The sequence below is a fragment of the Botryllus schlosseri genome, chromosome 14 (genome assembly GCF_051294905.1).
Source record: "Botryllus schlosseri isolate E-star chromosome 14, Bs_hap1, whole genome shotgun sequence".
In the NCBI taxonomy this organism is placed as follows: Eukaryota; Metazoa; Chordata; class Ascidiacea; order Stolidobranchia; family Styelidae; genus Botryllus; species Botryllus schlosseri.
The window spans coordinates 6,087,139-6,115,137 of NC_137249.1; the positions used below are offsets into that span (position 1 = coordinate 6,087,139).

Consider the following 27,999-nt stretch of genomic DNA (forward strand, 5'->3'; position numbering starts at 1 on the left):
TGGTTTTTTTTAATTCGCGTAAAATGAACTGGGCGTACACTCGTACACTTCCGTAACGCTAGCTCGGGTTGTTTTCCACAAAATGTTTCGGACTATTGTATCCAGCAGCGCACAGCGTGTCGAAATCGAAAAGGCACTGTAGCCCATAGCGCTTTTGACAGCGATGTCATATGTGCATTAAAGATGCTTTGAAACGTTTTGACCAAAATCATCAACTAAATATACTTGTATTTAAGAGCTACAAAATTACATCGTCAGTATATTTCTTCATCGTATCATAAAGGATGATACTGCTTAGTATTGTGACCCACATTCATGTTAAAGTTAAGAGCTTAGTGTAATACTAAATTTAATGTGAGCAAAGATCTCTACCACATTCTCAGTTGATTTATTAGTCACACAAAGCAATGAAACAAAACCCCATACAATTAACTTCTCCGTATTGCCAATCGCAGAGGTGAATTCCGGATATGTACATCGAGCTCGAACCAAAAGGTATGAGCCAGTAGACCTTACTCGATGGTTGTTATAAAAACCTTGATTTGATCCCGAAAACAGCACATGCAACTATTATATCGTTAATTGGTCGAGTGGTCGCCGGGCGCATTTCAAGCGTGAAGTATTTCTAATAGTGAATTCCAAACCGGAAACCAGACTTCGACCACTTGCCCATTGTTTTATACTACAGTCCTTAAAATAGGGGGGCGCCAGACCCAGGCAAAATTTGAAAGGGGGCACTGAAGAAAAAAAGGTTAAGAACCACTGATCTAAATAATAGTACACTGAGCGCGCTCTCTCCGCCCTGATTATTCAAAATTTCATGTCAGTGACGTCCTATTGTGTGATACGATTGTTGATATACAACGTTATTTTCAATTCTCTTCTGTAGTTGCTTACGATTACCCCTGACGAGTGTCAGCCGAAAATATTCGGTTTCATTTTAATATGAATATACTAATCAATTTTATATAGAATTCTGTACCTCTAAGAAGCTCATCGAAGAAAAACTGTGACCAGTGGAGTACGAGTATATGCTGCCGCTCCTGCCTTTCGTTAAAATGCCGCCCAAATTTTGAAATATAGTTTCAATCTTTTCAATTACTTTTACTGGAAATCTTGTTGTGTTGACTAAAAAAACAGGTCCTCACTTCGCTCCGACCCCCGCATTACCCACCTTTTTCAGTAATTCTGTATATTGTTGACTAAATAGAAAAAATAAGGTAATCTCCTCACGTTTTGCCGCCCATGGCGCAGAGACTGTGACATCGGGCACTAGGTCGTGGTGGATGCCAGTATAAGAGACCACAACCGGTCGTTCGGCATTCTCCTACCTGTTCATTACATCGCCTGTGTGTCTTATTGCATTGTACAGTGAGTGTCTTGACTAGATGAAAATATAATCCGAGTATTATTGATTATTCTGTCACATTTCCTCAAATACAAAACTTAAATCTATTCCTCTGAGAATTCATCGTAGTGATCGGATTCAGCCTGTTCACACAGCCGGTAATATCGCAAGACTGTGTTATGTGGGGAAAAAGTTGCTGACACGGGATAGAACATCCAGTACATCCAGTACGGATCCGAAGTTTCCAATTCTGAAGCAATCGATGAACTGAAATCCTTTGAATAAACTATGGCATTCAAGCCAAAATGGAATTTAATTAGTATGTTTTCAAATTGGAATATAACATTGATACGTAACAATAAATCAGAGGTGGTCAAAGTAGTCATCGTCGCTACTCAAGTAGAAGTAGGAGCGGTGGTTCACTACTTCACTAGTAAGTAAGTACGTAAGTAGGTAGGTATTCTACGCCTATTTTTGCTTACAAAACTAAAAACTGTCAAGTAGAAGTAGAAGTAGTCTAAAATCATAACTACTTAAAAAGTAGTGTGAGCAGGCAAAATCTGCTTCAAGTACTTCAAAAAGTAGAAGTACTTCGTTACTGCACGACCGCACCTCTGCAAGTAATGTATTTATAGTGAAATCTGCTTCAGAAAATGATTGGCATTGCGGACAATTTTTGCAACAGAATTTGCAGTATAATATACTGGCCTCCTGATCAATACACTGCATGGATGTATGTATGGTCAGTCCACTCGGTTCGGTTCGGTATATTAGCAACTTATCAGTTCAGTACACCACAAAAATTGCGATAGGCTACAATGAAAAGATAGGAAGGTGTTGAAACGACTTGGAGTAGTCTTTGGAATCAGACACCCACCTTGGCCTGGGCGATGTAAAGAGAGGCATGCACACTGAATAAAAAGTAAAAGAAAATAGTAAAAAGCAAGCGACAAAAATGGGGTGGCATGTCACGTAAACGAGATCGATTGGTCAGGTCGTGGTCCGGTAATCACTCCTATCGAAACTCAAGCTTTCTCAGTATAGATAACTAACCTACTAACCTAGGTTACTCAGTGAATAATTAACACTGTTTATCAGGACCCAGGGATAGTGATGATAGACATCCGGCAACCTCGCCTACCGACATATGCCGCATTCATTTTAGTCGCTACCTTTTTTTTTATAGATCATGTTTACATGCGTCATATTTAGCCTACATGTAGGCCCCAACGTGGCACGTGGGTATCTGATAAAAAGACTACTTCAAGTCTATTCGGCACCCTCGTATATTTTCATTATATCGTAATCTTGTGGTGTATTGATTTGATAAAACCAGGGATATCTAGAACTAGAACTGCAATGACTTCAATTGTTTCTTTTTTCTTTGGTAGCCATGTTTCTATTGTGGTTTGAAGAAGTAGGTTACTCCTTTCTATTTCTGGTCAACTGACTCCGACGTCAGTTGATTTGGAGCTGCAATTTGGCATAGTTTTAACCGAAAAATAGGAAAATCAGTCTTTGCAAAAATGTTAATCCCTTCACTAATTTGCAGCTTTCATGGTGATTTGCGACGTACTCTGTAGCCTTTGTAAAGGCTATAATTACTCCTCCGTGATTTGAAACATAACTTGGTCATTTGCAAAGTAAGAGCATGAAAGTCAAGTTCAAGTCATTTCGACATCTTTTCTTCATTATATCACAATCTTGTGGTGTTTCTGAATGGATAAAAATATCAATAAATGAATGACTGAGCCCTATCGTTTCAACTCCGATATTAACCGGATACAACCGGTGCAACAACAAATCGCAAATCTGCCAACGTCAATATTTTATACGGTCGAGCGGTCGGAGACTGGACTTGTGCGATCGATTGATTGTGCAGCTGATTAGTGATTTACCGTATCCGTGGTGACCGTGGTGACAGTGCGCCTGCCTCAGACTATACTCTGACACCAAGCAAGATTATTGTATGAAAAGTTAGCTATATGAACCTGTGCTTTATGGGTGAATAGTACGATCAGTGCCGTAGTTGAAATATAGTCTCAGTTCATCATTGGTTCATTAGCAATTTTTATCAGTTCAATACACCACAAAAAGGCGATACAATGAAATGATAGGAGGGTGTCGAAGCGACTTGGAGTAGTCTATGGAAACAGCCAGTGGTTCCCAACCTTTTTTTAGACGCCTCCCTTTATGATAGTGAAAAATTTCACGCCCCCCCCCCTTATCGTCATATCACAAAATCCAACCGGGATGATAGCAACCTCAACAGATTGTTTGATGGCATGGAAGGTTATAACTGTTGATGAGAGAATTAAAAAATATGAAATTCGGTCTATGTATAGAGTAACACATGTGAAGTGGAGGTAAATCGCGCAAAGCGCGGAAATTTTTTTCAGTTGACCGCTTCTTCACGCCCCCATCTTCAGATGCTTTCACGCCCCCCAAAGGGGGCGTGTCCCCAGATTGGGAACCACTGGCCTAGGCGATGTAAAGTAAGAAAGAAGTTCAGTAGTTGGGAACCTGCGTTGATCGCGTTTTAGAATTCAAATATTATCATCGCATCATCTTTGGTATTGAGAGTGTTTTATGCTTCTGTCCAAGTAGTTTAACACTCAGGTCTGATTCGATCACAATTCAGACAATGGAGACAAGCAATCATTATGGTCCCCGATGATGGAGCTTGGACCAGATGAAAGATGCCCCTGCCCCCTGCCTCGACCATATGCATCGAATCCTTAATTAATGACAGTTCATCCAGTGCTAGCTTGATAGTTGTAGACACATGCCTACACATGTGAATATTATATGTTGAGCAATCGTTAAGGAATAATTATCCTATGAGCATTAATAACACATGATATTGCTAGACTAGATAGTTGATAAATATTGTGATTGGCCTAAGCATATAGTAATCGGTGTAGCTCCATTATCTCGGCAATTGTTGACAACAATTCATTTGCTTCACGGCATTCTAATTTTCACTTGCATTGTTTAGTTGTAGTCTTTCAGTCCTTAATATGTGGAAGGCTGTGATCTTGATTGGTGGTCCTGATAAAGGCACCCGTTTCAGGCCGTTGTCATTGAATCAACCGAAACCGCTTTTTCCTGTCGGTGGAATGCCCATGATCCAACATCACATCGAAGCTTGCGCCGCTGTGGAGGATTTGAGCGAAATAATTCTTCTTGGATTTTACGATGAAGAGGAATATATGAAAGTTTTCATCAACACATGCCGCAAGAAATACAATGTTAAAATACGGTTTTTGAAAGAGTACTCCAGGATGGGGACAGGCGGTGGTTTGTACCACTTCCGTGACCAAATCATGGCCGGCAATCCGTCGGGGATATTCGTTATGAATTCTGATGTCTGCTGTGACTTTCCTCTCAAAGAAATGTTGGAATTCCATCAGAGCAAAGCGTCCAGTGTGGGTTCAACGATACTGACCACCCATGTCGCCAAAAACGAATCTATATCATATGGATGTATGGTGGTGGACCAGGCCACCAAACAAGTCACGCATTATGTGGAGAAGCCGGAATCTTACGTCAGTAATAACATGAACTGTGGTGTTTACTTGTTTTCTCCTAACATATTCTCAATGCTTGCTGATGCCATAGCGCAGAAACAGGATGAAATTTACACTCAAGGAGGCGATCCAGATTGTTTGATAATCAGCTTGGAACAAGATGTCATCATGAAACTAACCGAAAAGGGAAAGCTATTTGCATATCAATCAGACTCCACCTGGAGCCAAATAAAGTCCGCTGCATCAGCTGTATATGCTAATAAGTTATACCTATCCCTGTATAGAGAGAAGCATCTCCACCGCCTGTCCAAGACAGAAGAGGGTGGCCCTACAATTATCGGTGATGTGTACATCCACCCGTCTGCAAAAGTGGATCACTCAGCTGTCATTGGTCCCAATGTGACCATCTGTGAAGACGTCAGAGTGGAATCCGGTGTGAGGATCCGAAACGCCATCATTCTGAATGAAGTCAAATTATGTCATCACAGCTGTGTCCTAAATAGCATCATAGGTTGGCATTCTTCGGTTGGCAACTGGGCACGCATTGAGGGCACTGCTCAGCAGCCAAATCCTAATGCTCAATTCGCAAAGTTAGTCAGTGGCAGTCTATTTGATAACAGTGGAAAATTAAGTCCTTCTATAACGGTACTAGGAGAAAATGTTACCGTAGAATCCGAAGTCATCATTCTCAACGCCATTGTGTTACCTGGCAAGGATTTGGCACATTCCGTCAAAAATCAGATACTTCTTTAATACAATATTGTTTAGAGATCTCTGGTCTAAATTGTTTCTGCAAACGTAAATATGCAGTACTAGCGTGCTTATCTTTTAGTTTTAGCGCAATGGTCAATGCTTGCTCATAATGGTCCAATGTGACAGTCTCTTAGTTTTGCTGCAGTTCTACACATTGCTATATACCGATCTTGATCTTCAAATATACTCACTCATTTGTAAACTGAAGTAATAGAATTAGGCAGAGTCTCAATTTCTCAGCCTTTCTTGAGAAATATGTTTGCATAAGTGCTTCAATTTCTGCTCTTGGCATTGTATGATGGAATTTCCACGTTCTAGCCGATATCTTCAAGTTTTTCCATTTAATTTGCTTGGACCTGCTGTCCTGCTATGATGTGATTTCTTACAGTTTATGCACTATTCCATGCGCAATTTGAAACCTATCTCTTCAATTTTGTATTTCTTCTGTTTGTTATTTTCATTTCGACCTGGGCAATACGATGGCTGAAATAGTCTGGAACCTGCTTGTAATGATGCGAATAAATGATTTTATTGCAATCAGTCGGCAACCACGGAACAACCTATCTGGCATACTTCAATATACAGAAGTACTAGGAAGTCGTTTCATTTGAGTAATTGTGATGTCACAGAACAATGTCATGTGTAAACGCCAAGACGTCTTTTAGAATTATTGCACTTCATCAGCCGTTACAGAGAGATGTAAGCTTACAGGGGGTTGGTGCAGGTTGATTCCTCTTTGGGGCCAGATTAATGATTGTGCAGGGGTTGAAAACCTGATGAAGCAGGACAAGGCTGTCATCGGGCAAGCGAATAGTTGATGAAACGATGATAAAATTCAAGGTTTTTTGGCTTGCATTGCTTGTGACTGCTGGACTTCCCCAAGCGCAAACAGGTTTGATGTTAGATTGGCGTTATTTTATCGTACTCACGACTTGAAGACTCGAGGATGTAAGGAAGGGAATTGGGCTTCGTTAAGACGAAGTTACTTGTTTGATAAATATTGTATTCGTGCATGTATTCATAAACAAGGCTAATGATCTTACCGATTGCTCAACTTAACAGCCGTACCCCGCAGAAGTGGAACAGTAGCAAAAGGAATCTAGAAAGTGTCTCAGAAATTACGGAATCAGCTTAGTTTTATTAAGGCACGTGACCGTGAATCTTGTAAATCCCATGAATCATTGGTACAAGTACAAGTACCGCGGGTCGAAAACACGGGCATGTCGATGAGATGAAAACTACAAAAGCATGGTACGTCTGCTCAATGATTCACGATTGCTGTGTAATTGCCAGCCACAAATGTCTTGAAATCTCCGATTACTTATGCCGGGGCCTACGATAACTAATTAAGTTATCGTAGGCCCTGCTTATGCTGATTACTAGGGCAGGATTTTGCAACTTTTTTTACAATTTCAGGCAGCTTCCAAAATACTCAGAAGTTAGGTAGTATAAAATGGTGTTTTAAGCTGTTTGGAGGAAGCTTAAATCAGGCGCGTAGCCAGGGGGGTTTCGGGGGTCGGAACCCCCTCCTTAAACCCGAAACCCCGTCCTTTTCAAATGACCGTTCTGACGCTAATACCCGGTTGCAATTCAATAAGTCGTATTATCAGTGCTGCGCTGCGCGGCCAATTAACGGAACGCGTGTCGCTAATTAGCGAGATTCGTCCTTGCGCATTGCACTGCACAATGTAACGCGACACGATCTCCCGCTGAGATAATTGCGAAATTAGGTCATTCGATTGCCGCGCGCTCGGCAATCGTTGCTAGCCTGATTTATCCAGTCTTCAACAAGCCTAGTTACGCTGGCTTGTTTGTATATAATTGGAACTGCAGTAGGCCCGGTGCGCACGATATCATCGCTGAGCTACACAATCGCATCGGCATTGGCTTTGTGCGCACGATATCATCGCTGGTCTACACAATCGCATCTGCAATAGGCCTAATACGAAAGATATCGCTAGCCTAACTACCGCGTCTCGGGCCTACCATGCTTTGGCTCCTATTTCCCGATGACGTGGATACAATGCCGTTAATTATATGCTGATTAGCGATTGTGATTAAAAAGCATCTCGAAACTGAATGACATCGAATGTCCGCAAACGCGTGCGTACATGCGTAATTGATTTTCGCTAATACTTGAACATAACCAACCATCAGAAGGTGTGTGTCAAGACTATTGAGTTATAAAAGAGTCTAGGTTTGAACCAACTGAAATCGGCGTCACTATAGCACATATTCCATAAGAACTTGTACATTTTGACTTGCGCAAATCGTCGCCGAGGCAGCGGAAGACGTAAGACGCATTGATAAGCGCGCGTAATTAATTGTTCACGACAGACCAGGTAGTCGCTAATTATAACAGCACTTCCGGACTCGTCAGGCTTATCATACGCGTATAAACGGCAACACGAGGATGTTGTATAATCGTTATTCACGCATTTACTTAACCCTAATTAATTGATGCTATTTTACTAAATTCGAAAAAAAATCGACCCCTCCCTTATTTTTCGGCTGGCTGCGCCCCTGGCTTAAATTGCAACATTGCTTCCTTTTTTCATGCAACTTTTTGCAACTCTTCTCGATTTTTCATGCAACTAACTTTTTACTGGAAATATTTGGCACCATTTGTAAATAAATCCCTTGATTATTTCACCATCGTTTAAATTTGAGGTCCGTTCTGATTGGATGTAGATCTACATTCAGGCTAGACCGCCGAAAATAATACTTTCACAGGGTCAATTTTTTCAGGCTATTGCCTTCGTTGAAGTAGGGCACATTGAGTTTTGCTACAGTGCTTTGGATACGGCACGATTCGAGTATCTCATACCCAGGGTTGTAACCAAGTCACAAGGCTTCGAGTCACAAGTCAATCTCAGTTTTATAGTTTTGACTCGAGTCAAGTCGAGTCATTTTAAATTCACCACCGAGTCAAATCCGAGTCCAAGTCATCGATCACAGGTTCGAGTCCGAGTCATGGTATTATGACTCGAGTCTGAGTCCAAGTCATTGTGCTGACTGCTCAGTTTCCAGTTAAAGTCTTGTTAAACCCACTTTTGTAACTGTGTTTGGTGATATCAAATGGTTTGCTTTATAAGATACTAATTTTCCTCCCTTTTAGCAGTTTCTGGTCGCATTTTCAAATAATAGTACCAATAGACGAAATACCAATAGGGTGGTTGCGTTACTATTCTATGAAATTACAATGAAATGTCGGTCTTGACCGTCTGAGTCTCGAGTCATATGACTTGGTTCGAGTCATGCGCAATGACTCGAGTCCAAGTCGAGTCAATGCACAGATTGACTCGAGTCGAGTCGAGTCATTTCCGTATTTTGAGAAAATGACTCGAGTCAAGTCGAGTCATCAGAAAATTGTGACTCGAGTCGGACTCGAGTCATTACAACCCTGAGTCATACCCTAATTATTTCGAGGAACTTGTCCGTAAATGCAACTTTTTAGTCCAACCGTGTGAAAAATGTAACTTTCCACGGATTTGACTGTAACAAAAACTTGCCCTACTGATTACTAACTTCTGATTTTTAAATCTCCGATTACTTAGCAATATGTGTCGGTGTGTGCGTGCTAGATTCCTCCGCTTCCTTTCCTTACACTGTTTCGCAGATACCGCGATATTTTTGGATCGAACAACATTTATAATAAATGATGACTTGTATCTCCTATAGCTCGGAATAATGATAGTGATGGGATTGCCAAAGGCTATGCCCCTTGCCCAGTGCTGAGTTTGTGGAATCCCCATCCCCAGTCTCAATGTAGGCTACTTGTACCATTATACCGCCTCATACCGATAACATGGTGATTGGTGATTATGATTAGCCGTAAGAGTCGTAGTTGAAATGATTTTAACTAACGATGTTCTCTTTCCTCAGAACCGGTGGATGCTGTAAGCAAAGTCAAGGTGGTCTATCGCGTGCCGTCAAGTGATAACATTCTTTCCGAAGCTTCAGTCGTCAAAGGCAATGATATGTTCATCGGCGGCTTTGATCACGTGCTTCGACTGTCCTTCACGGACGGCAGAGTGAACAGCACGCTGGTAAATCCCCGGAGATGCAGCTATCTATAGCAAATGGCAAACTCCGATCTTTTGCTCTCACCTTTTCAGATCGATTACAAAAGTTTGGAAGATCAACTTGAACTCTGTTTGATGTTTTTGGTGAGTCCACCGACATCGTTGGTCCTCACGACTCGATCGATGCTATAAATTTTGAAAGTAAACAAAGCTGTCAAAATTTGTGTGGCCCATGTGCAGAAAAGGCGATCGGCTGCTAGCATGACATGGGCTAGTATGAGACATCGCCCATGGACTACCTCCTTCGTAGGCTACTTCAACTTTTCGTATAATATTACCCAGCCTGAATCTCATCAGTGTTGGGATGACTCGAGTCATGACTTGACTCGAGTCAGACTCGAGTCACCTTTTTCGTATGACTTGACTTGACTCGAGTCACTTTGCTAAAATGACTTGACTTGACTTGACTCGGCGTATCAGAAATGCGGATTGACTCGTGACTCGGAGCAAAATTCACGAGTCAATTTCAAGTCATCAAGCAATCGATGTCGATGAAATCACTCTATCCTGCAGATGGTCGGATTGTTCGCGAAACGCTGGTGTAACCTGTGAAAGCGACCAATCATTCAATAATCGTGCGTTTTACTGAAGCTCCATTGTTCTCTCACAAATAAATTAACCACAAATGAAGTGATCGAAGCATACAGCTTACGCAAAATGGATATTTATGTTCTGTGTTCTTGCACATTAACCAAACCTCTTGTTTTATTGAAATTGAATTCGAATATAGTTTCTATAGTCCTCAACCATTGGCGCAGACTCGAATATGGTCATATCAATTTGTTAATGGGTAATGCATAGCATCTTATTTATTCGCTTCTCTATAGTCTCTATTTTGGCTGGTAACTAAACTGAGGCTATATAATTACTTACGTAGTTTAGCATTTCTAGGTATATGTGAGCGATACAGCGCCTTCTTGCTTGTATATTTGACTCTATATTCGTTCATCGGCTCAGAATAAATAACCACGCAATATGTATATCAGACAGCTAGCAAAATGCAATGACGTAAGCATGCCTCATACGCCGAAAAGGCAACTTGACTTGAATTGTGACTTGACTCGTGGCTTGACTTGACTTGACTCGAGTCACTTCCAAACATCGAGTGACTTGACTTGACTCGAGTCACCATCGAAAATCGATTGACTTGACTTGACTCGATTCAAAATCTGCAATGACTCGAAATGACTCGTGACTCGAAGGTAGTGACTTGATCCCAACACTGAATCTCATAGCAATGTATTGCAATTCTTGTAGTATATTGAATCGAGAAATTTCAATAAAAGTGATGATGAGCTCATTCAACGACCACCTCTACGCATTTGATTTCAGGAAAGTGCAAGATGTAAAAACAAGGTCCGAGTTCTTGAATTTGCTTCCGCCACAAGCTTGTTGTTCTGCGGCACCAATGCTGGACAGTCCATGTGCTCTTATTATGATACAGAGGTGATTATATTGTATGATTTTCTTTGACAAAAGCTTCACTACTCTTTGGATTAAGCTATGTAAAGCAATGTGTAGCTGATTTATATAATAGCGTTATACTTTCGTTAACAGTCTGCCGAATTCGAGCTAGTTGATGCCGACGCCGAAGATTGGCTTACGTCATCTAACCAACAGGCAGTTTTTCTGGATCAGAATTCCCTTTCAGGTACAACACTGCTTCTATTTTTGACGACTTTGTGGTTATGGGGTGGGTTCACCATATGACCTTTAGGCGGATTTGTCCTCCTTTCAGAAAACTGAAAATGTCATCCGAGGACGCCTAAATGTCCTTCCTTTTGGCCATTCGTCCTACTTTACAGCTTTTATAGCTAGGCTAAGGGACAGGTTCAACTGAAAATCGTCATAAATTACGCGAAATAGGTAATGCGGACGTTCGAGCGGGTCATTAGGGAGTCGAATCAGGTCGAATCTACCCTTGATTGAAACTGTCCACTGACTACGTTTTCATTAACCCTGTAACCTCACATCCCACTGGTACCAGCAAATCGGTATTTTCTTAGAATTCAAGTGTACCGGACCACGACCTGATATATCGATCTCGCCTTCCGACGCATATGCCACCTCTTTTTGTCGCCTTTCCTTTTATAGATATATAATATCTTCTATTACTTTCCATTCAGTGTGCACTATGCACATGCCTCCCTTTTACATCGCCTGGGACAGGTGGGTGTCTGATTTCAAAGGCTACTCCAGGTCGTTTCGACACCTTCCCATCTTTTCATTGTATCGCAGTCTTGTGATATAATGAAATGATAAAATTGTTAACAATAAATTGAATTGAATCTTTACCTTAGAAACGCCTAAATAGAGCTTTACTTTCGATTAGTCCACTCTCTATATATCGGTGCTACTATCGGACAGATGGGCAACTTTCGGAGGAGAATCTCAACGACGAAGTTAGACACATCTGACGGGTGGTTTCAAGGTAATGAATGACTTGGTTTTTACGAGATTTTACTGCTATAGCTGTTACGAAATGAACGATTACATGATAATCTGTGCTATTTTCTTCATAAATATAAGAAACCTGAAATCGACATGTTAACGAATTAAGTATATATGCATTCCCCTACCCCTAGATTAGGGCTTCGCAACCTTTGAAAATATTTTGCGAAGACCTCTCAATTTGGCGTGCTGATTACTAAAAAATGGTCAGTACCTTCGCCCAAACCTACGCACGAACTATGTGGGATGCTGGCTACTATGTGCGAAGTAATATTAAATATGCAATTATAAACTCGTCAACTTCCGTCTATGAAGACCATAGCAACGTGTATAGGTATTCTGGGACGATTTCTATCTCTATCCAATCGAAGTAGTCAGATAGTCCTACGTGAAATCCTGACTCGCGCGAAATACAGATAACGATAAATATGTTGCTCGGCTGCGCCGTGCGTGTTTGTGGGATTATTGTTAACACATAGTCTCACTTGTAATTTTCGTGAAAGGACGAATTCTCGTCATATCCTATGCATCCGGCCCTTTATTTTCATAGTGATGGCCAGTAGGTGGCGCTCTAATATGACGCATCGCCTGAACTGATATACTACGGATGGAAGCCAGATCGTAGGTTAGTTTTCTATAGATATACCTTGTTTGCCGGGTTCGCATCATTTCTCATAGTTCGTTTTTTCTATTTTGAAAAAATGAACAAAAATGTTCTCACCCGTTTAGTGCCCGAGTTTAAAGCGATATACGACCACTCGACGGAGCACATCTACGTATTTTACAACGAAAAGTTATCGTACTTCTCCGCCGAAGACTTTATCGGCGGCGACGGCGACACCAACTACTACACTCTAGTCGGGCGTGCGTGTAAGGTAAGCTTGAACCTATCGCTAGCGTGGGTGTAGTAATGATGATCTTGCTGTACTCATCGGATGGATACTTTTGGCATGTAGGCATCCCATAACCAGCAGACTCAGTCTTGGGTCCCAAATTATGATTTGAGCTTTCGCTGAAATTTTGTTGACTGTTATACACAAAGTGTTCGTCCTAATAAAACGTTACCCCGATTCGATATTGTGAAGTCTATGTGTTACAGAACGATGCAGGCGGTACCTATTTTGGAACAAGATGGGTGACGTTCACCAGGATTCGACTGCTATGCGCCCGGCCTCGAAATGGAGATGATCGTGACGTCACAAATCTGTATTATGACGAATTAGGTATGTCAACTGGATTTATTATCCGTAGATCGGCTGACAGTACAGTAAAGCGAGGAGAGAGAGAGAGAGAGAGAGAGACAGATACAGAGAGAGTCTTTATCTTTATACAACCAAAATACAAAACAAACTGACGGCAACAATGTTGACATCGAAAACATGCAGCACGGTAATTGGTATTGGATGATCGATACGACCCTATAGGTCAACTAGTCTGGCCACACCCGTATCAAATAGAAGTAGGCTACATCGTCTCGATTTGGCTTTCATCAAACTTATCTCGGCTTTTTAAGTAATCTAGAATTACTTGATATGAATTGGAATCTTTTTCGCATACAATTGCAAATGCAGATGCGTAAATGGGAATTTTGTTTATATTGTCTTGCAGTTTCATCGTACCAAATCGGATCAACGGTTTACACTCTCTCAACACCGAACAGGTAATTGTCACACAACTATCAAATATTATAGCTGCCTTCTTGAAGAATTAACAACGAATCCAAGCTTTTCGCGACATCCTATGGCACACCAAAGCAACTCGATTTTGCAGGAATTGGCAACTCACAAATTACGCCGTGTCTCGATACGATCTGTCAGACATAGACGCGCAGTTGGATGGTGGCGGGGGAAGTCGCACGTTCGTGAATTCCGATGACCCGGATAATGACATTGTCTACAGCGGACCTCAGCTGCCGTTTACACCGGGAGAGGTAAGTAAAATGACGAAGTATTCATTTTCGTCAAGTTACTCAAAGGGGACGGGGTCAAATCAGTGGCTGCATGACGCAGCGTATTTTAGCCATTTTCTCTCACTTGTCAACATAGTGTCCTACATGGTGTCGACACAGGCAAATCTCACGCCTCAGTGAAATTGTATCACGTCACAACTTCCATATGACTACAGGCAATTTGACGGTCAATTTTGACCGGCTTGCCGAGCCTTAAATTTGGTAAAACGGGTGTCAATCGAAAGCTGACTCTGCACTGATTACAAAAATATAAATTTCATTCTGATCGTGGCCCTGGAACTTCCACAATCAGCCTCGAATTTTTCATTGTTATGGGGATTGGCATTGGGACGCAACAATGCTGAACAATGCTGCCTGGCTCTTTTTCTCTTGAGCTACTATCTCGTTTCGCCAGACAGCATTGTTGCGTCCCAATGCCAATCTCCATAACAATGAAAAATTCGAAGCTGATTGTGGGAGTTCCAGGGCACGAGGCGTGAGATTTGCCTGTGTCGACACCATATAGGACACTATGTTCTCAATAAAGAAAAAATGCAAAATCACGAATCCATACAAGTTTGTTTCAGTGCCATAACGCGCCACTTTCGATTTAAAGAGATAGTTACGTTGCCGTCTATAGTTAGTGATAGTTACTGTTCGATATGGAATTGATTAACTGGTCAGCCGTATAGTACAAGAAGAACTGAAGGGCCGACCCCATTTCGAGCCTATAATCTCCTATGCTAATGTTCGACACATTAAATTTATAAAATCGTCACTATGACTGCGACTCATATACTCATAAGTCCAGCATAATGAGCAACGGTGCGAACTTGCACCCCGTAAGATTCAGCTTTATATTATCGTATCAGCCTTTGACTGCATAGTGTATATATACAGAGTTTTTGACACTGAGAAGTCCGACCAAGGACTCCTAACGAGATATCCCGACCTTATACATTCATATTTAACTTCATATAGCTATTACCGGGCACGTTACAATCTCATATAATCTACCTGGCTGACTTATTGTTGGTTACGTGTTCAGTGTCCTGCGAATACTCCCTATACGATGTCCAACGTACTTGAAAGTTTTGTGACGTCACATAGTCTTGTGAAAGCGATTGTACTGCCGATTGACGACGCGCCTTTTCACGTTGGAGACGACGACATCGATTACAAAATAGTTCTCGCTCAAGAGCTTGCAACGGCCACCGCCGTTTTTCTGATTTCAGGTGAATATTTGGTGCAGATTGAATATTTCAGTTCTGCAAGTTGCAGGCATATTAGGTTGCCATCTTATGCGCGAAATTGAGCCATAGCAATATAAACAGGAGCCCCGTTTGGTCGAGTTGAGTCCTTACATGATAACCCTGGTGAAATGTCTAATGACGCTAAATATACCCTGATACTATGACATCTCTCATAAACGTTGGGACAGTTTCACTCGTAAAAGTGACGGCAACAAAAATGTTAAGTAGAAGTGGTTGTATAGTCGAAATCATGACCAATATACTAAGCAGTCCAGGTAAGCAAAATCTATACTTGAGTATACTTGGAAGAAGTAGAAGTACTTCGTTAATTATCACCTCTGGATGAAAGCATGTAAACTCGATAGCGGAAGTGTGACCTATGCCGTTCACTCTCATTGTCAGGTGAATTCAGTAATTCAGCATTGCCTATAGCAGGGGTTTCCAACACGCGGCCCGAGGGGTCATTTTTTGCGGCCTGCGACTTGATTTGAGATTTCGGAAGAAAGCTAAGAAAGCCATTTTAAAATGCTGAAATTGACTACAATTTCAAATAAACTATTCTCCTGTGCCCAACATCACTATTCGTCACTAGCTAAAACGGCTTTGGCGACGGCAAATGCATTCCATCGAAGGAGAATAATCAGCTGATACGAATGGGCTAGGTATATTGCTTTGACGTGCGATGTCCCAAACACTGCCAAGACCGAGACGGTTAGATAACGGCATAAGGCAGTATTGTTCTCAAACTGGGGGCACGTCGCTCTTGTGGGGACGTGAAAGTATCTGAAGGGGCGCGGAGCAGCGGTCAACTAAAAATGTTTCCGTGCACCGCGTGATTGTACTTCAATTTCAAAGTTTTTGTATAGTCCGAAATTCATATTATAGAATTCTCTCATCCCCACAAGATGAAGCTTTACGTGGAGATGGTCTTTCAGCTAGTAACGTATACCTCGCTAGCCCCAATGTCGATTCCTTAGCCGCTGAATAGCGTTTCCGGGTATCATGCACAGCTCAGAGTTCAAAATAAAATGAAATTGATGATAATGATTTTTTCTTGTATCTGTATTCATTTAATGAAATATTACTTCTTTTGTGGTCACTATGCCTATCGCCTATGTTATAGGTAGCACGGCGTTATACTGACGTAGAGTTTTAAAATATGGTTGCCTAGTTTATATCGATCTTGAATTCGTGCGTCACGCGGCCGCTACGAATTTTGAAAAGTGGCCCGCGACCCGTTTTGAGTTGGCGACCCCTTGACTGTAGGCATATCGTAATTTCCTATGGTGAACGAAACTAATTTATGGCCCGTACCGCATTGCTATTGATTGTGTGGTTTATATTCACGAGCGACTGAGCGGTTTGGGCTGAAATTCTATTCTTCTGTTTTTCACGCACGCAATATTATAGAAGACGGGGTTATGAAAAAGATTATTGTTGATGGTGATGGCGCTGCCGTGGTGATATTTCAAAAACGTGTAATAAATGTAAGTATGTAGTGTAGGCATATATGTTGTGTTGAGCGAACGAGTGATTGATATAGATCGTAGTAACTAAACGAGTTACCATCATTGTGAGGATACATGCGTCAGCCAGTGGGCACAGGGCATTCATTCGTTTACGATATGCCGCTATAAATTCTATTCCGTTTTCAAGGTCCACGGACTGCTGAACATTCGACACTTGAGCAATGAGCATTTGTATTAAAGTTGGGTTAGGGCTATGTTAATTCATTTCGGGGCTACAATTAATGCCATATAAACACTTGTGCGATTACTGCTGCAATTTTACAGCTGCTGTAACTGACACATTAGCAATTTGATTGTTGTTTCTACGTTTTCTTTTATCCAGACCGGCGATTCTATACTCAGCGCCAAACCTGTTGCCGATGACGTGAGTGTTCTTATCTTTTTCCCTAACGCGTCCAGTAATGACATCGGAACTGAAGAATTTTATAGTCGCTGTCACGCAAAACTATGTCGTCACGATACCGATGGCGTTCTGCGAGGAAAATCCCGATTGCGAAAGCTGTAATGCCGACCCGCATTGCCGCTGGGTGGCAAACGCAAACGCGACTGGATTCCACTGTGAAATAAGGAATTCCGCTGAACCAAAGTGAGTACTTCTGCGATAAATCCAGAGATGCTGAGTAACGAAGTACAGTCGACCCCGCTTAATTCGGACAGTTTCGTTCCTCTCACTTTGGGTAAAACTTATCGGAGAAACGGCTTTGTCCGAATTAAGCGGGAAATCAATTGTTTGCTTCGTGGTCGCACGTAACGACACGCAACCTATTCAAAATACGGTACCGTTGCGAAATAAATTAATTGCAGCTGTGCTATACATATTCTTTACGTTTCATGCGACTCCTTCCCATGATTCATGGAACGAATAAACAACATTACACCCCAATATGTGCTATACTGTAGTAATTGGCTTATATCGCATAAAACGCTCATTAGCTATACATTCAGGTTAGTTGTATTGCATGGTATTTTCGATACCAAACCATTTAGCAAATGCTGTATCACTATATAATCACCCGTTTTGTATTAAACGAACGGAGCAATATTTATGGTGCCATAACCTAACGATAGAAATTGCGAGCATGTATCCGAATTAAGCGGATAATTTACCGGAGTTTTTTACGAGCAATTATTACTTTTGTTTCTTTCCCGAGCATTTTGACCGAATCAAGGGGTTGTCCGGTGTCTGAATAAGCGGAGTCGACTTTACTTCTGCTTTTTACTTCTTTTGTTTGCAAGGCTGGAGAGAAATCCGTGATTTTAATGCTGCAATTTCAGTGCATAACATAATTCAAAAACTGCATTCATGTTAGATAATAAATCCTGACCTGGTCAGTAACGAAGCACTTATACTTTATGGGTCTACTCAAGTATGTTTTGCCAACCTGCACTAACCTACTTAAGTGCTTATGATTTTATACTACGGCTTCTACTTTACAGTTTAAAGTCTTTTTGGCAAAACTAAGACTAATATACTTTTTTTTTGTTTACTTACCTGAAAATCACTATTGCTACTGTACTTGGGTAAGCATTTACGACGGTACTAAAGGGTAGGTCACACGGTACCGAAATTCGCTAGCGACTTCGTTTCTTTCTTTGCTCCACTCCTTCGCTAGCGAGCGCTAACGGGGTCGCTAGCAAGGTCGCTAGTCAAGACGCTACCGATGCGTTTCACTCGCGAGCTCGCTAGTGAATCTTGTTGTGACAGTATTACGTCACAGCGGAGAAAAAGTTACTGTGAAATCGGGATCAGTTGTTCGGAAACCTCCGCCGTGTACTGACCTAGCCTAGTAGGTGATACATTGTAGCATACAGACCTGTGTGGCATTTGTAATAACAAAAACAAATCTTATGACATTCAAATAGGTGAAAATGTTGGCTCTTGCAACAACAAGAATTCAAATGTTTAAATTAGAACACAAAGGTATGTAAATCGATTACGACAAGGGCCATGCAATGATGGACGAGGATATTACAAAATCTGACCCAACTCATGCTTGATATGAAGGGATCAGGGCTTCTACTGGATATTTTATTACGCCGATTTCTGATTTGATCATCGTGGTCACTTCGTTCATCAAGCAGCCGTAGTGCCCTACAAAGCTCTCCACAACTGACCAACACCAAGCCAATCGCAGTTGAATAAATCACTATGATACCGCATTTCACTGCTGAAATATGTGTTCATTTATTGAATGCCACTACCAATGAAAGTATTGCCTCTGCAAATAGCTGTCAGTAATGCCTTGGACTGTGCGTGCAATGTGCATATAGCATTTTTTGTTGTTTTCAACTTCTACCATATCACCCGGTCGGCTAACATATCTTGGTTGTACGGCGGAATACCTTTTCGAATGATGCCCAATGTTGAAGCTTTGTAATAAGTACCGTACCGTAAGTACCGTACCGTTATAGTTTCTCGCTCCGAGAAAGACGTACTGTACTCGGTTAACCTTTCCCCACCTCATGATGACGTAACACTCGCCTTAGTGAAAAAGTGAGATTATCGCGAGTGATGTCGCTAGTGAATATTTTACGTGTGGCCTACGCTTAATACTTCTCATAGAGTACAAACGATGACTGCTTTGACTGTCGACATCTCCGCAGTATAGATCGGAAAGTCTTGGTGGTTACATCAGTTAACTGTTTTTCAAGTGTTACAAAGATTGCCTGTATGAGCAAATGTGATAATATTTTTAAATTTCGCTCAGATTTCGCACAAGTCCAGATACCATCCCAATCGGGTTTTAACTGACTATCGTTATTGTCCAAATCGAAATCCCTGCTTATCACTGACCAGTAGACCAAATCTGATATGCAGTGGTGGCTTTTGGGGTGGGCGAGGTGGGCGGTCGCCCGGGGCCCCCTTGGTCGAAGGCCCCCCCTTTGGTTTTAGCGGTTTTTTCAAGGTGTGTAGCGAATAGATGTGGAAATCCTTGTACCAATCAAGAAGATGATTGTGTTCAGATGAGTCAATCATCAAATCTCCGCATTTGTTATAAAAAGTCCCAAATCACGACAACCATCAAGACTCTGCATGCCGGTTAAGTTGGTAGGCGAAAGGGGGGTCTGGGGGGCGAAGCCCCCAGAGGCTGCGATTACATACTTATAGGGGCCCCCGGAAGTCTCGCCCAGGGACCCCCCAATCGTAGGGCCACCACTGCTGATATATTTATGGTAAGGCTGATATATATTACGTTTCAATGACAGCTCATGTTCATCAAAACCCGATCCGCCGACAGATATTATCATCGCTCCCCGGCGTAATTCGATAGCTGTACTTTGGAAGAGCGGTAACATTGATACAACCGATCTGGATCACATTATCACGCTCGTATTTAAGAACAACGACGATGTGGTGATGCAAGTCAAGGCTGCTGCAAATGAAACTTCGGTTGAAACTTTGGTACAGTATTTTATACCTTTGTTTTTAATTTTAATCATTTAAAAACATCACGAAACCGAGATGCAAATACCCACCGTAAGTGTCAACCTTAACCTACTCGACGCTCAAATGTCTCAAGTTTTGTGCCATTCTGCGAAATGAAGAGATAATGTCAATCAGTGTAGTTCAAATTAAAACAGCCGTGCTTCGGCCATGATCATGCTGACGAATTGATGGAATTGGTGTTGTCTCGAATAACTAGTCATTATGTCGCGCTATTGCCGAAGGTGTGTATAGAGTGAGGATGGTTAATATATTTTAACAGCTGATATCAGCAAGTTTAACTCAATATAATAATATTGACAAAACTCAAGTCCGTCCCAACTATCTCACAATAGAGAACGAAATTTTTTTTGGATTACTCAAATAGCTTTTGCTGACTAGCGCTACCTGTACTCAAGTGGTTTTGTTTTTTAACTATTTCCACTTTTATTACACTACTACTGTTTAAACGTTCGATTTTGTAAAGTAGAAATTAGTTTTGGCCTATGTTTTCATCACGTTTATGAGTGAAATTATCATAACGACTGTGGTGATCGCAATCGTGTCTTTACTATTTTGTTATTATTTAATGGTTGATTGTCCGATTGTTATTATTTAATGGTTGATTGTCCGAACGTTCCATGCTGCAGGCCTGCCTATAAGAGTATTTAGATTTCCTTCATTGTTTGTCTTAATTAATAAAATGTAACGACTGCAGTTACAAGTAGTTTCCAAATATACATACGTTTAGTAGAAATGGCTGGGTGCATCTTCGTGATGAACGTTGCATTTTAGAAGATATGCGGTTGCACAACGGTGCTATTTCGCCTAGTCGATATATATTTGGAAACTACTTGAGTATTTTTCAGATCTTCATATGCTCCTTCACTTGTAGTTTTGCAGTGTATTGCAAATCGCTATTTATACCTGCAACTGAGTAGAAATTTATGACGTTACTGCTACTTTTACTCAAGTAAATGACTACTTGAGCCACTTGATGTGCGGAAATCCCACAAATCTAAAAAAATTTCCGTTTTCATTGAAAAAATCTTAGTATTAAAATGGACTATATGTAGTCGAAACACATATAGACCCAACTGGTGCAATCAGAGAAAACCTGCTGCCAACTGGAAGGTAGTATAGTAGCACTTTGGTGTAGTGACTGCCGCTATATATAATTTTATAACACCTCCACTTGCGTAGGTAGACTACCAAATTAGCTAATTCGAGCCTGGTCACTTCGGATCAATTTAAATGTTGTATCGCGTTTGCAGATACCACGGGACGAGTTACTACAAGGCCGCGCGTATGAAGTAAGAATAGTGGCAATGAGAGGGAACGCACTCAGCGCCCAAGTCGTCGAGTCCTTCCAAATGGGTATGTCCTTGTAAATTTTATTATCAACCAGCGATGCGAGGCGCACTAAGACCAATCCAACTCCACGGCGGTGTCTAGTGCCTGCATGCGATGAGGCACTAAAGAACCTAAATGTTGCTACATGGTAAATAATCGTCGATAGTATTTTAAATTTGTACCCGAGACACAATGTACATTGCAATACACAAGACGCATTGCGATCCAATGAACAGATAGGAAACTATCGAAACGAACATGTGCGGTCGATTAATCCAATGTGCACCTTGGGCCTTATGTGCCCGACATATCAGTTTCATTTATATCGTTCGTATGATTGCTGTATTCTTCAGTATACAACTCTTGGAGGTACAGAAATTCAGTATACAATTGAATAATCTATTCATATTTAAAAAAAAAACGAATGTGAGCTGCAAATACCCGGGTTTATTTGAATATAGATATATTATTCAATCGCATACCGAAGTTCTGTACCTCCATCAGACTCTTCAAATGCTTTCTTCTTAATTGATTGTTCGTCGCCATTCACAGATTTATTTATATTTAAATAACATTAATTACTGAAATCGCGACCTAAAAGTCACGAATTTCTCTCAAGCCTTACCGAGACCCGAAGTCAGCATCGTGCCGATTCACTATTTCGTCGGCATAGAATGGTCGCCGGTCACGGGCGCTTCGTCTTACAAACTCCAAATCGTCGACACCGAAATGAGGAAACTCGAAGAGGTAGCCTTCGCGGCCACCTCTTCCAGCCGAAAATATTACCATTCCAATTTGAAGCGACACAATTTCACGGCGTACGTCCGCGCGTCGTCCGCGGACCTGGTGAGCTCCGTGGCCGCGGTACATTTCAAGTCGCGCGACATATGCTCGGGTAACGAACGAATTATTATGAACGCGGCGACGTGGCCACGTCGAACTCGCGTTTTATTAATTCAGAATGGGTGTTCAACGGCACTGTCACATCTCTGCCGTTTGATGACTCGCGTCCGACTGGAAATGAATCCGGGACGATTTTGAATGCTACCGAGTCTGAGAATACATCGACGCCTATGGTGCACGTGAATTGCACGCTACGCCTAGTAGCTCCGGGATCCATGGATTTACAGAATGCAGGTGTGTTTGCGGTACGCGCTCAGCACCTTTGGCGAGTTGAGATGTCATTTCGTAACCACAAGTGCACCCACCTGTCCTAGCTTCTAATAACGTACGTTTAGACGTCATTCGTATTGGTTACGCGCCAATGCAGGAATTCTATCCCGTAAATTTCAATCCTGGCTGCACCCACTTTCAAGCAAGCCATTCGTCTCTTATTTACATGTTTTATGTGCCAAGTTTGGAGGTGCAACTCCTTCCCATCTTTTCATTTTATCGCGAAATATTATTAAACGATTGATTCATATTGAAATGAACCCGAATATTTTCGGCTGACACTCGTCAGGGGTAATCATCAGCAACTGGTGGAAGATTGGAACATTGTATTGTATTGTTCTATTCTTATTGAGTGTCAGCCGAAAATATTCGGGTTCATTTTCATTTCGATATGAACATACTATTCAATTGTATATTAAAGTTCTGTACCTCCTAGAATCTCTTCAGATATTAACAAACGACTGAATACTCGTCGACGCGTAACCTACGCATGCAAAAATGTCCGTTCGTTCGCGCTCGGGTAGAAATAGAAGTAATGCCGTAAATTTCGACTCAATTACAAGTAAAAGACTTTTCAAAACTACTGCAGTGAAAATTACTACTAGTATTTTAAAGAAGTAAAAATCAGGGTTATAACCAAGTCACAAGGCTCCGAGTCACAAGTCAATCTCACTTTTACAGTTGTAAATCGAGTCAAGTCGAGTCATTTTCAATACAGCACCGAGTCAAGTCCGAGTCCAGGTCACGGAGTAGAGTTTCGAGTCCGTGTCGTAGTGTTTTGACTCGAGTCCGAGTCCAAGTCATTGTGTTGACCGTTCAGTTCCGAGTTAATGTCACGTGAAACCCACTTTTTACAGCTCTGCCCGGTGATGTCGAATGCTTCGCGTTCATAATAAAGTAATTTTCCTCACTTTTAAGTTTCTAGAAGCATTTTCAAGTACCAGTACTGATAGACGAAAAACTAATAGTGTAATAACTTTACTATTCTTCGTAAATACAATGAAATGCCTGTCTTGGTTGACCCAGTCTCGAGTCATATGACTTGGTACGAGTCATGCTCAATGGCTCGGGTACAAGTCGAGTCAATGCACAAATTGACTCGAGTCGAATCGAGTCATTTTCCATTTTTAAGAAAATGACTCGAGTCAAGTCGAGTCACCAAAAAATCGCGACTCGAGTCATTACAACCCTGGTAAATATGGTATAGAGGGGTCGCATACTTCAGCGTTTGATGGTAGATGGCTTTTTACGAAATTGCAGGGTGTATGTTCGTGGCTGAAGCAAAATGACTAATGACTAAGACAAGTTTTCGTTGCACTAAAATCGTGAGAGCTGCACTTATTTTAACCAAGGTTGCAGTAAAAAGTTACATTTATGCACAATCAATAATCCACTATAAAAGAAGTATCCTAAGTGACAGCTAGCAGTCCAGGCTAATTTAATCAGTCTCGTAATCATTATCGCACGACAATCTCTCTTCTGTCTTCACTCGCCCATAAGAAAAAAAAGGCAACGGAGAGAGTAACAGCTCTCATACTGTTACAAGCCAACTGTTGCGTCATAAATAACATTGAGATGCAGCTAATCCATCACGCAGTTCATTGTTATACAAATCGACGAGAATAAAACCAGAAATTACTAGAAATTGTTTATAGCATGTTTTTAAATCACTCCTTTGCATTTTTCGTGATACTTAAAATTTGCAATAAAAAGTTACATGGAAAATAGAGAAAAGTTGCAGCATAAAATTCCTACAGACAGCTTAAAACATCATACTGTATAAATTCTGAGTATTTAGGAAACTGCCAGAATCTGTAAAAAAAATTGCAAAATATGCAAAAACTTGTCCTACTAATGACACTACAAATATTTTCGAGGGCGAATGTCGCCATACGCTGTTATGAAAATTGCACTGTAAACGTATTCCAAAACTAGTTTACAAAACCCAAATGAAGTATAATTCAAAAACATGACTTGCATGAGCAGCGCATGTCGGCAAAACCTACTTGAGTACTCCGAAAAAGTACATGTCTTTCGTCGCTGACCACCTTTGTAAATTAGTGTCATATTATCGTTACATATGGTCCATGTCATATTTTTACGGGCTATCGCATTTACTGTGCTCAACCGTTTCAGATTCGGACGAGGAAGAGACCATTCACGTCGCACCCACAACGAGCCTTGTTTGGGGAATCGCGATCTTGGCAGCCCTCCTCCTTATCACCCTCTGGATAGTAGTTCATACCAATTTCTTTGTGATAGGTCGGGAAAAGACCACTCTGCGAGGTAGGTAGGAAGCTATTGTCATAATGACATAGGACAGGGGCGGGTAACTTCTCCAGTCGGCGGGCCGGATATAGGAAAATTAAGTACTTGGCGGGCCGGATTACTGAATCGATGCATTATTCGCCCATTTATCCACATATACAAGGAATCGTATTTAATGAATGTGTTTTAACGACAGCATGGTCACTTCACAGCCATTTCTCGCCGATAATGACGAGGACAATGTGGATTTGAGAATAGAGTTGTCATACAGGCGCCGCCATGTCTGGTTCTCTCTGATCAATCAACACTCGGTGCAATTCTTAATAAAGATTTCAAGGCGTTCGATGAGTCCAGTACCCCAAATTTACAAAGATATCAATTCATTAGGGTGGAGTAGGTGACGAGATAGCGTCGTTGTTCAACTGTGTGGCCTAATTAATCTCGATATTGAATTCATGCGGCCTGCGTCCTCTACGAAATTTGAAAAGTGGCCCGCGACCCGTTTTGAGTTGGCAACCACTGGCATAAGCGGTGTCTTACAAAAGTCTACAAGTGTGCTGTGCTACATGTCGGCAGTTACGGAATCAAAAATAAGAAATATCAGCCTGGTGTAAATGACCATTGTAGTCGACAAACACCTTGATTACCGCAAACGACATTGGGGTTGAGTACATGTTAAATGCCGATAATGCAAGTCTTATCGCTTGGACGAGCTCCACAGCGTGCGTGCATACACGTATATAATAACACACAGTCACTAAAATTGGACATAGTAAGCAAGTAGTGGGAAATATCGGCAGACTGCGGCTGCGGGCCACATTATCATGTAAGACGGAAAACAGTCTGCGGGCCGGACAAAATCCCTTCGCGGGCCGTATGTTGCCCGCCCTTGACATAGGAGGTCAAAGTAGTTAGCGCTACTACTCTGTTAGTAGTAGAAGTAACGCCGTGAATTTCTAATCTCAAGTATAGAAGTAGCTATTTTTTTCAAGACCCGACAAAACTACTTCAAGTGCAATTTGAAAATGAAAGGTCTGGATACCTGAGTAAGCACAGTTGCAAAAAGTAGATTTGGTCGGAAGATCGCTCGCTTTTAGAGGTTATTAGGAGAATCACAAATGATTAACAATCGCGGCTGAGAAAAAAATGACTAACGTCGTCACAAATAGGCTCAATCTTCAAATTTATATTTAGTTGAATGTATTTAGTTAAAAGTAAAACCATAACTTTCTATACAATTGCCAATAGAAGTAGGCTCTTCCTCGCCATCTGATCCGCGGAAGCGGTGTCTTAAAAAGCCTGGAAGTGGGCCTTGCTACAAGTCGGCAGATGCGGAATCAAAATGAAGACAATCGGGCTGGTGTGAATGACCAATTGACCATTGTAGTCAACATGGACACACGAGTTTACTAGCGTCCTTTGTTGTGATGGACTCGGCATAACCTTCCCGGATTGGCAGAAATTCAGTCGAGAGGATAAAATAGAAGATATAAAATAACATTTAAACATACTTCTAGCTAAAATCAGCAAAAAGATACACACATTTGGAAAGAACTAGTTTCATAAATTACTATTCTGTCATGAATAGGAAATTGTGGTGAGTTCAGGTGTATTTTCCCTTACAACCCTAAAGCCAGATTCCGCCTTACAATTACAAAACTCCCCCAAAGTGAGGAGTCACCCTCGGTTGGGAGCCACCTGCTTGTCTAAGAATCCATTAGTGTATCACTATCCGTTCTGTATATACGAGCTAGCAAAATCGAATGGCAATTATCTATAAATGCTTTGATCGTCGTGCATATGTAAGGAATATTATTAATATAAACCATTTTTGAAAATGCAGATGAAGACGGTTTCAGGTATCGTCGAATATTTTACGTATTTTGGAGAAAAGACAACGCAAAACGCCGAAAAGCATACACGAATCGCGGTAAGTGGTAGAATGGAACATGTTAATACCAATTGCAACGTTAGTGCAATTCCTACAAACCAAGATTCACGTCTCAACATGCAGCGTAGACACTAGACAGTAGTCTACCAATGCCTTGAAACTACGGGTGTATTGTGTATGTCGTGAGTACAGTGTACAGATCAAGAAGTGTATTCGGAAGGATAGTGGACATTTTTAGTAGTAGATGGTTGTTGGCTCCTTATTAGCACATCCCATTTCTAGTCGAGCATCGGTGAGACACTTCTAAGGCGGCAACAAGCAGCTTAGAAAATGGTCTAACATTTCATGACAGGGATTTGCTATATTGACGCGACGAAGTTCATTCACTTATTTAATTAGTTATTGACACGAGTATGGAAACGCACCGTAGGCTACTGCAGTTCGCAGTTAAAGTTTTGGTACAGAAGAAAGCATTGGGTAATACCATTGTAGTGGAGCCGATATAGCTATTGCGTTGTGTAGCCTATAAGCTTTCTTGTATTGTGCAGAGGACAGAATTGCAAGGAAGGCGAGGTCGTCAAGTAAAGCGCAACCATCAACGTCCAAAATACGGAGAGTCGAAGAAACAGAACAATGAGTGCCAGTGACATAATTCCGTTGTTCATATATGCAGTGTGCACTGTGCAGCGCAACCTACATATTCGGTTATTAGTGATTTGTGATTTCCTATAATCATTTGCGATATCCTTCTGAAAATAATTTGAGACCTCCGTGAACGGTTCAGTAATCATGATGAATAATGATTAGCTGAAACCGAACGTTCTCAAGATCAAGTGATTCAAGACGAATATAGGTGATCATATTTCGCTATGAACCATGCGAGGTAGGCTATATCATTTATAGCCGCTGCAGTTCGCCATGCTAATACTAAGAAATGACGATGCTGTATATCGGCAATTTAAATGAGTGATTATAGGTTCTTAATGTCTCTTC

General features: G+C 41.4%; 2 protein-coding genes across 7 annotated transcripts; both read left to right on the forward strand.

The window, feature by feature from the left end:
• The first annotated feature begins 4,311 nt into the window (after positions 1-4,311).
• On the forward strand, positions 4,312-6,190 carry LOC145456008 (mannose-1-phosphate guanyltransferase alpha-A-like). The gene has a single exon (XM_080334044.1). The coding sequence runs from the start codon at positions 4,369-4,371 to the stop codon at positions 5,629-5,631; it is 1,263 nt and encodes a 420-aa protein (XP_080190170.1). The 5' UTR covers positions 4,312-4,368; the 3' UTR covers positions 5,632-6,190.
• A 124-nt stretch (positions 6,191-6,314) lies between these two features.
• LOC145456002 (semaphorin-1A-like) lies at positions 6,315-27,835 on the forward strand. 6 transcript variants are annotated; one of them, XR_013920473.1, is made up of 22 exons: positions 6,315-6,523; positions 9,517-9,680; positions 9,750-9,800; positions 11,049-11,162; positions 11,274-11,367; positions 12,049-12,147; positions 12,897-13,042; positions 13,267-13,390; positions 13,776-13,827; positions 13,938-14,097; positions 15,164-15,350; positions 16,779-16,855; positions 17,220-17,261; positions 17,317-17,483; positions 20,105-20,300; positions 21,596-21,698; positions 22,294-22,569; positions 22,635-22,811; positions 24,984-25,133; positions 26,959-27,045; positions 27,359-27,483; positions 27,555-27,835. XR_013920473.1 is itself a non-coding variant. In XM_080334034.1 (21 exons), exons 1-21 carry the CDS (start codon positions 6,457-6,459, stop codon positions 27,641-27,643), a joined length of 2,622 nt encoding a protein of 873 aa, XP_080190160.1. In that variant the 5' UTR covers positions 6,315-6,456; the 3' UTR covers positions 27,644-27,835. The 6 variants fall into 6 exon arrangements, 4 of the variants coding, with proteins under 4 accessions (XP_080190160.1, XP_080190161.1, XP_080190162.1 ...); XR_013920474.1 differs by having other exon boundaries at positions 26,975-27,045; XM_080334034.1 differs by lacking the exon at positions 27,359-27,483.
• Positions 27,836-27,999: the final 164 nt, after the last annotated feature.

Coding starts and splice junctions, on each gene's coding strand:
- LOC145456002 (XM_080334034.1), top strand. CDS start 6,457: ATGATAAAATTCAAGGTTTTTTGGCTTGCATTGCTTGTGACTGCTGGA. Junction 11,368..12,048: donor GGATCAGAATTCCCTTTCAG/GTACAACACTGC, acceptor ACTTTCGATTAG/TCCACTCTCTATATATCGGT. Junction 12,148..12,896: donor ATCTGACGGGTGGTTTCAAG/GTAATGAATGAC, acceptor TCACCCGTTTAG/TGCCCGAGTTTAAAGCGATA.
- LOC145456008 (XM_080334044.1), top strand. CDS start 4,369: ATGTGGAAGGCTGTGATCTTGATTGGTGGTCCTGATAAAGGCACCCGT.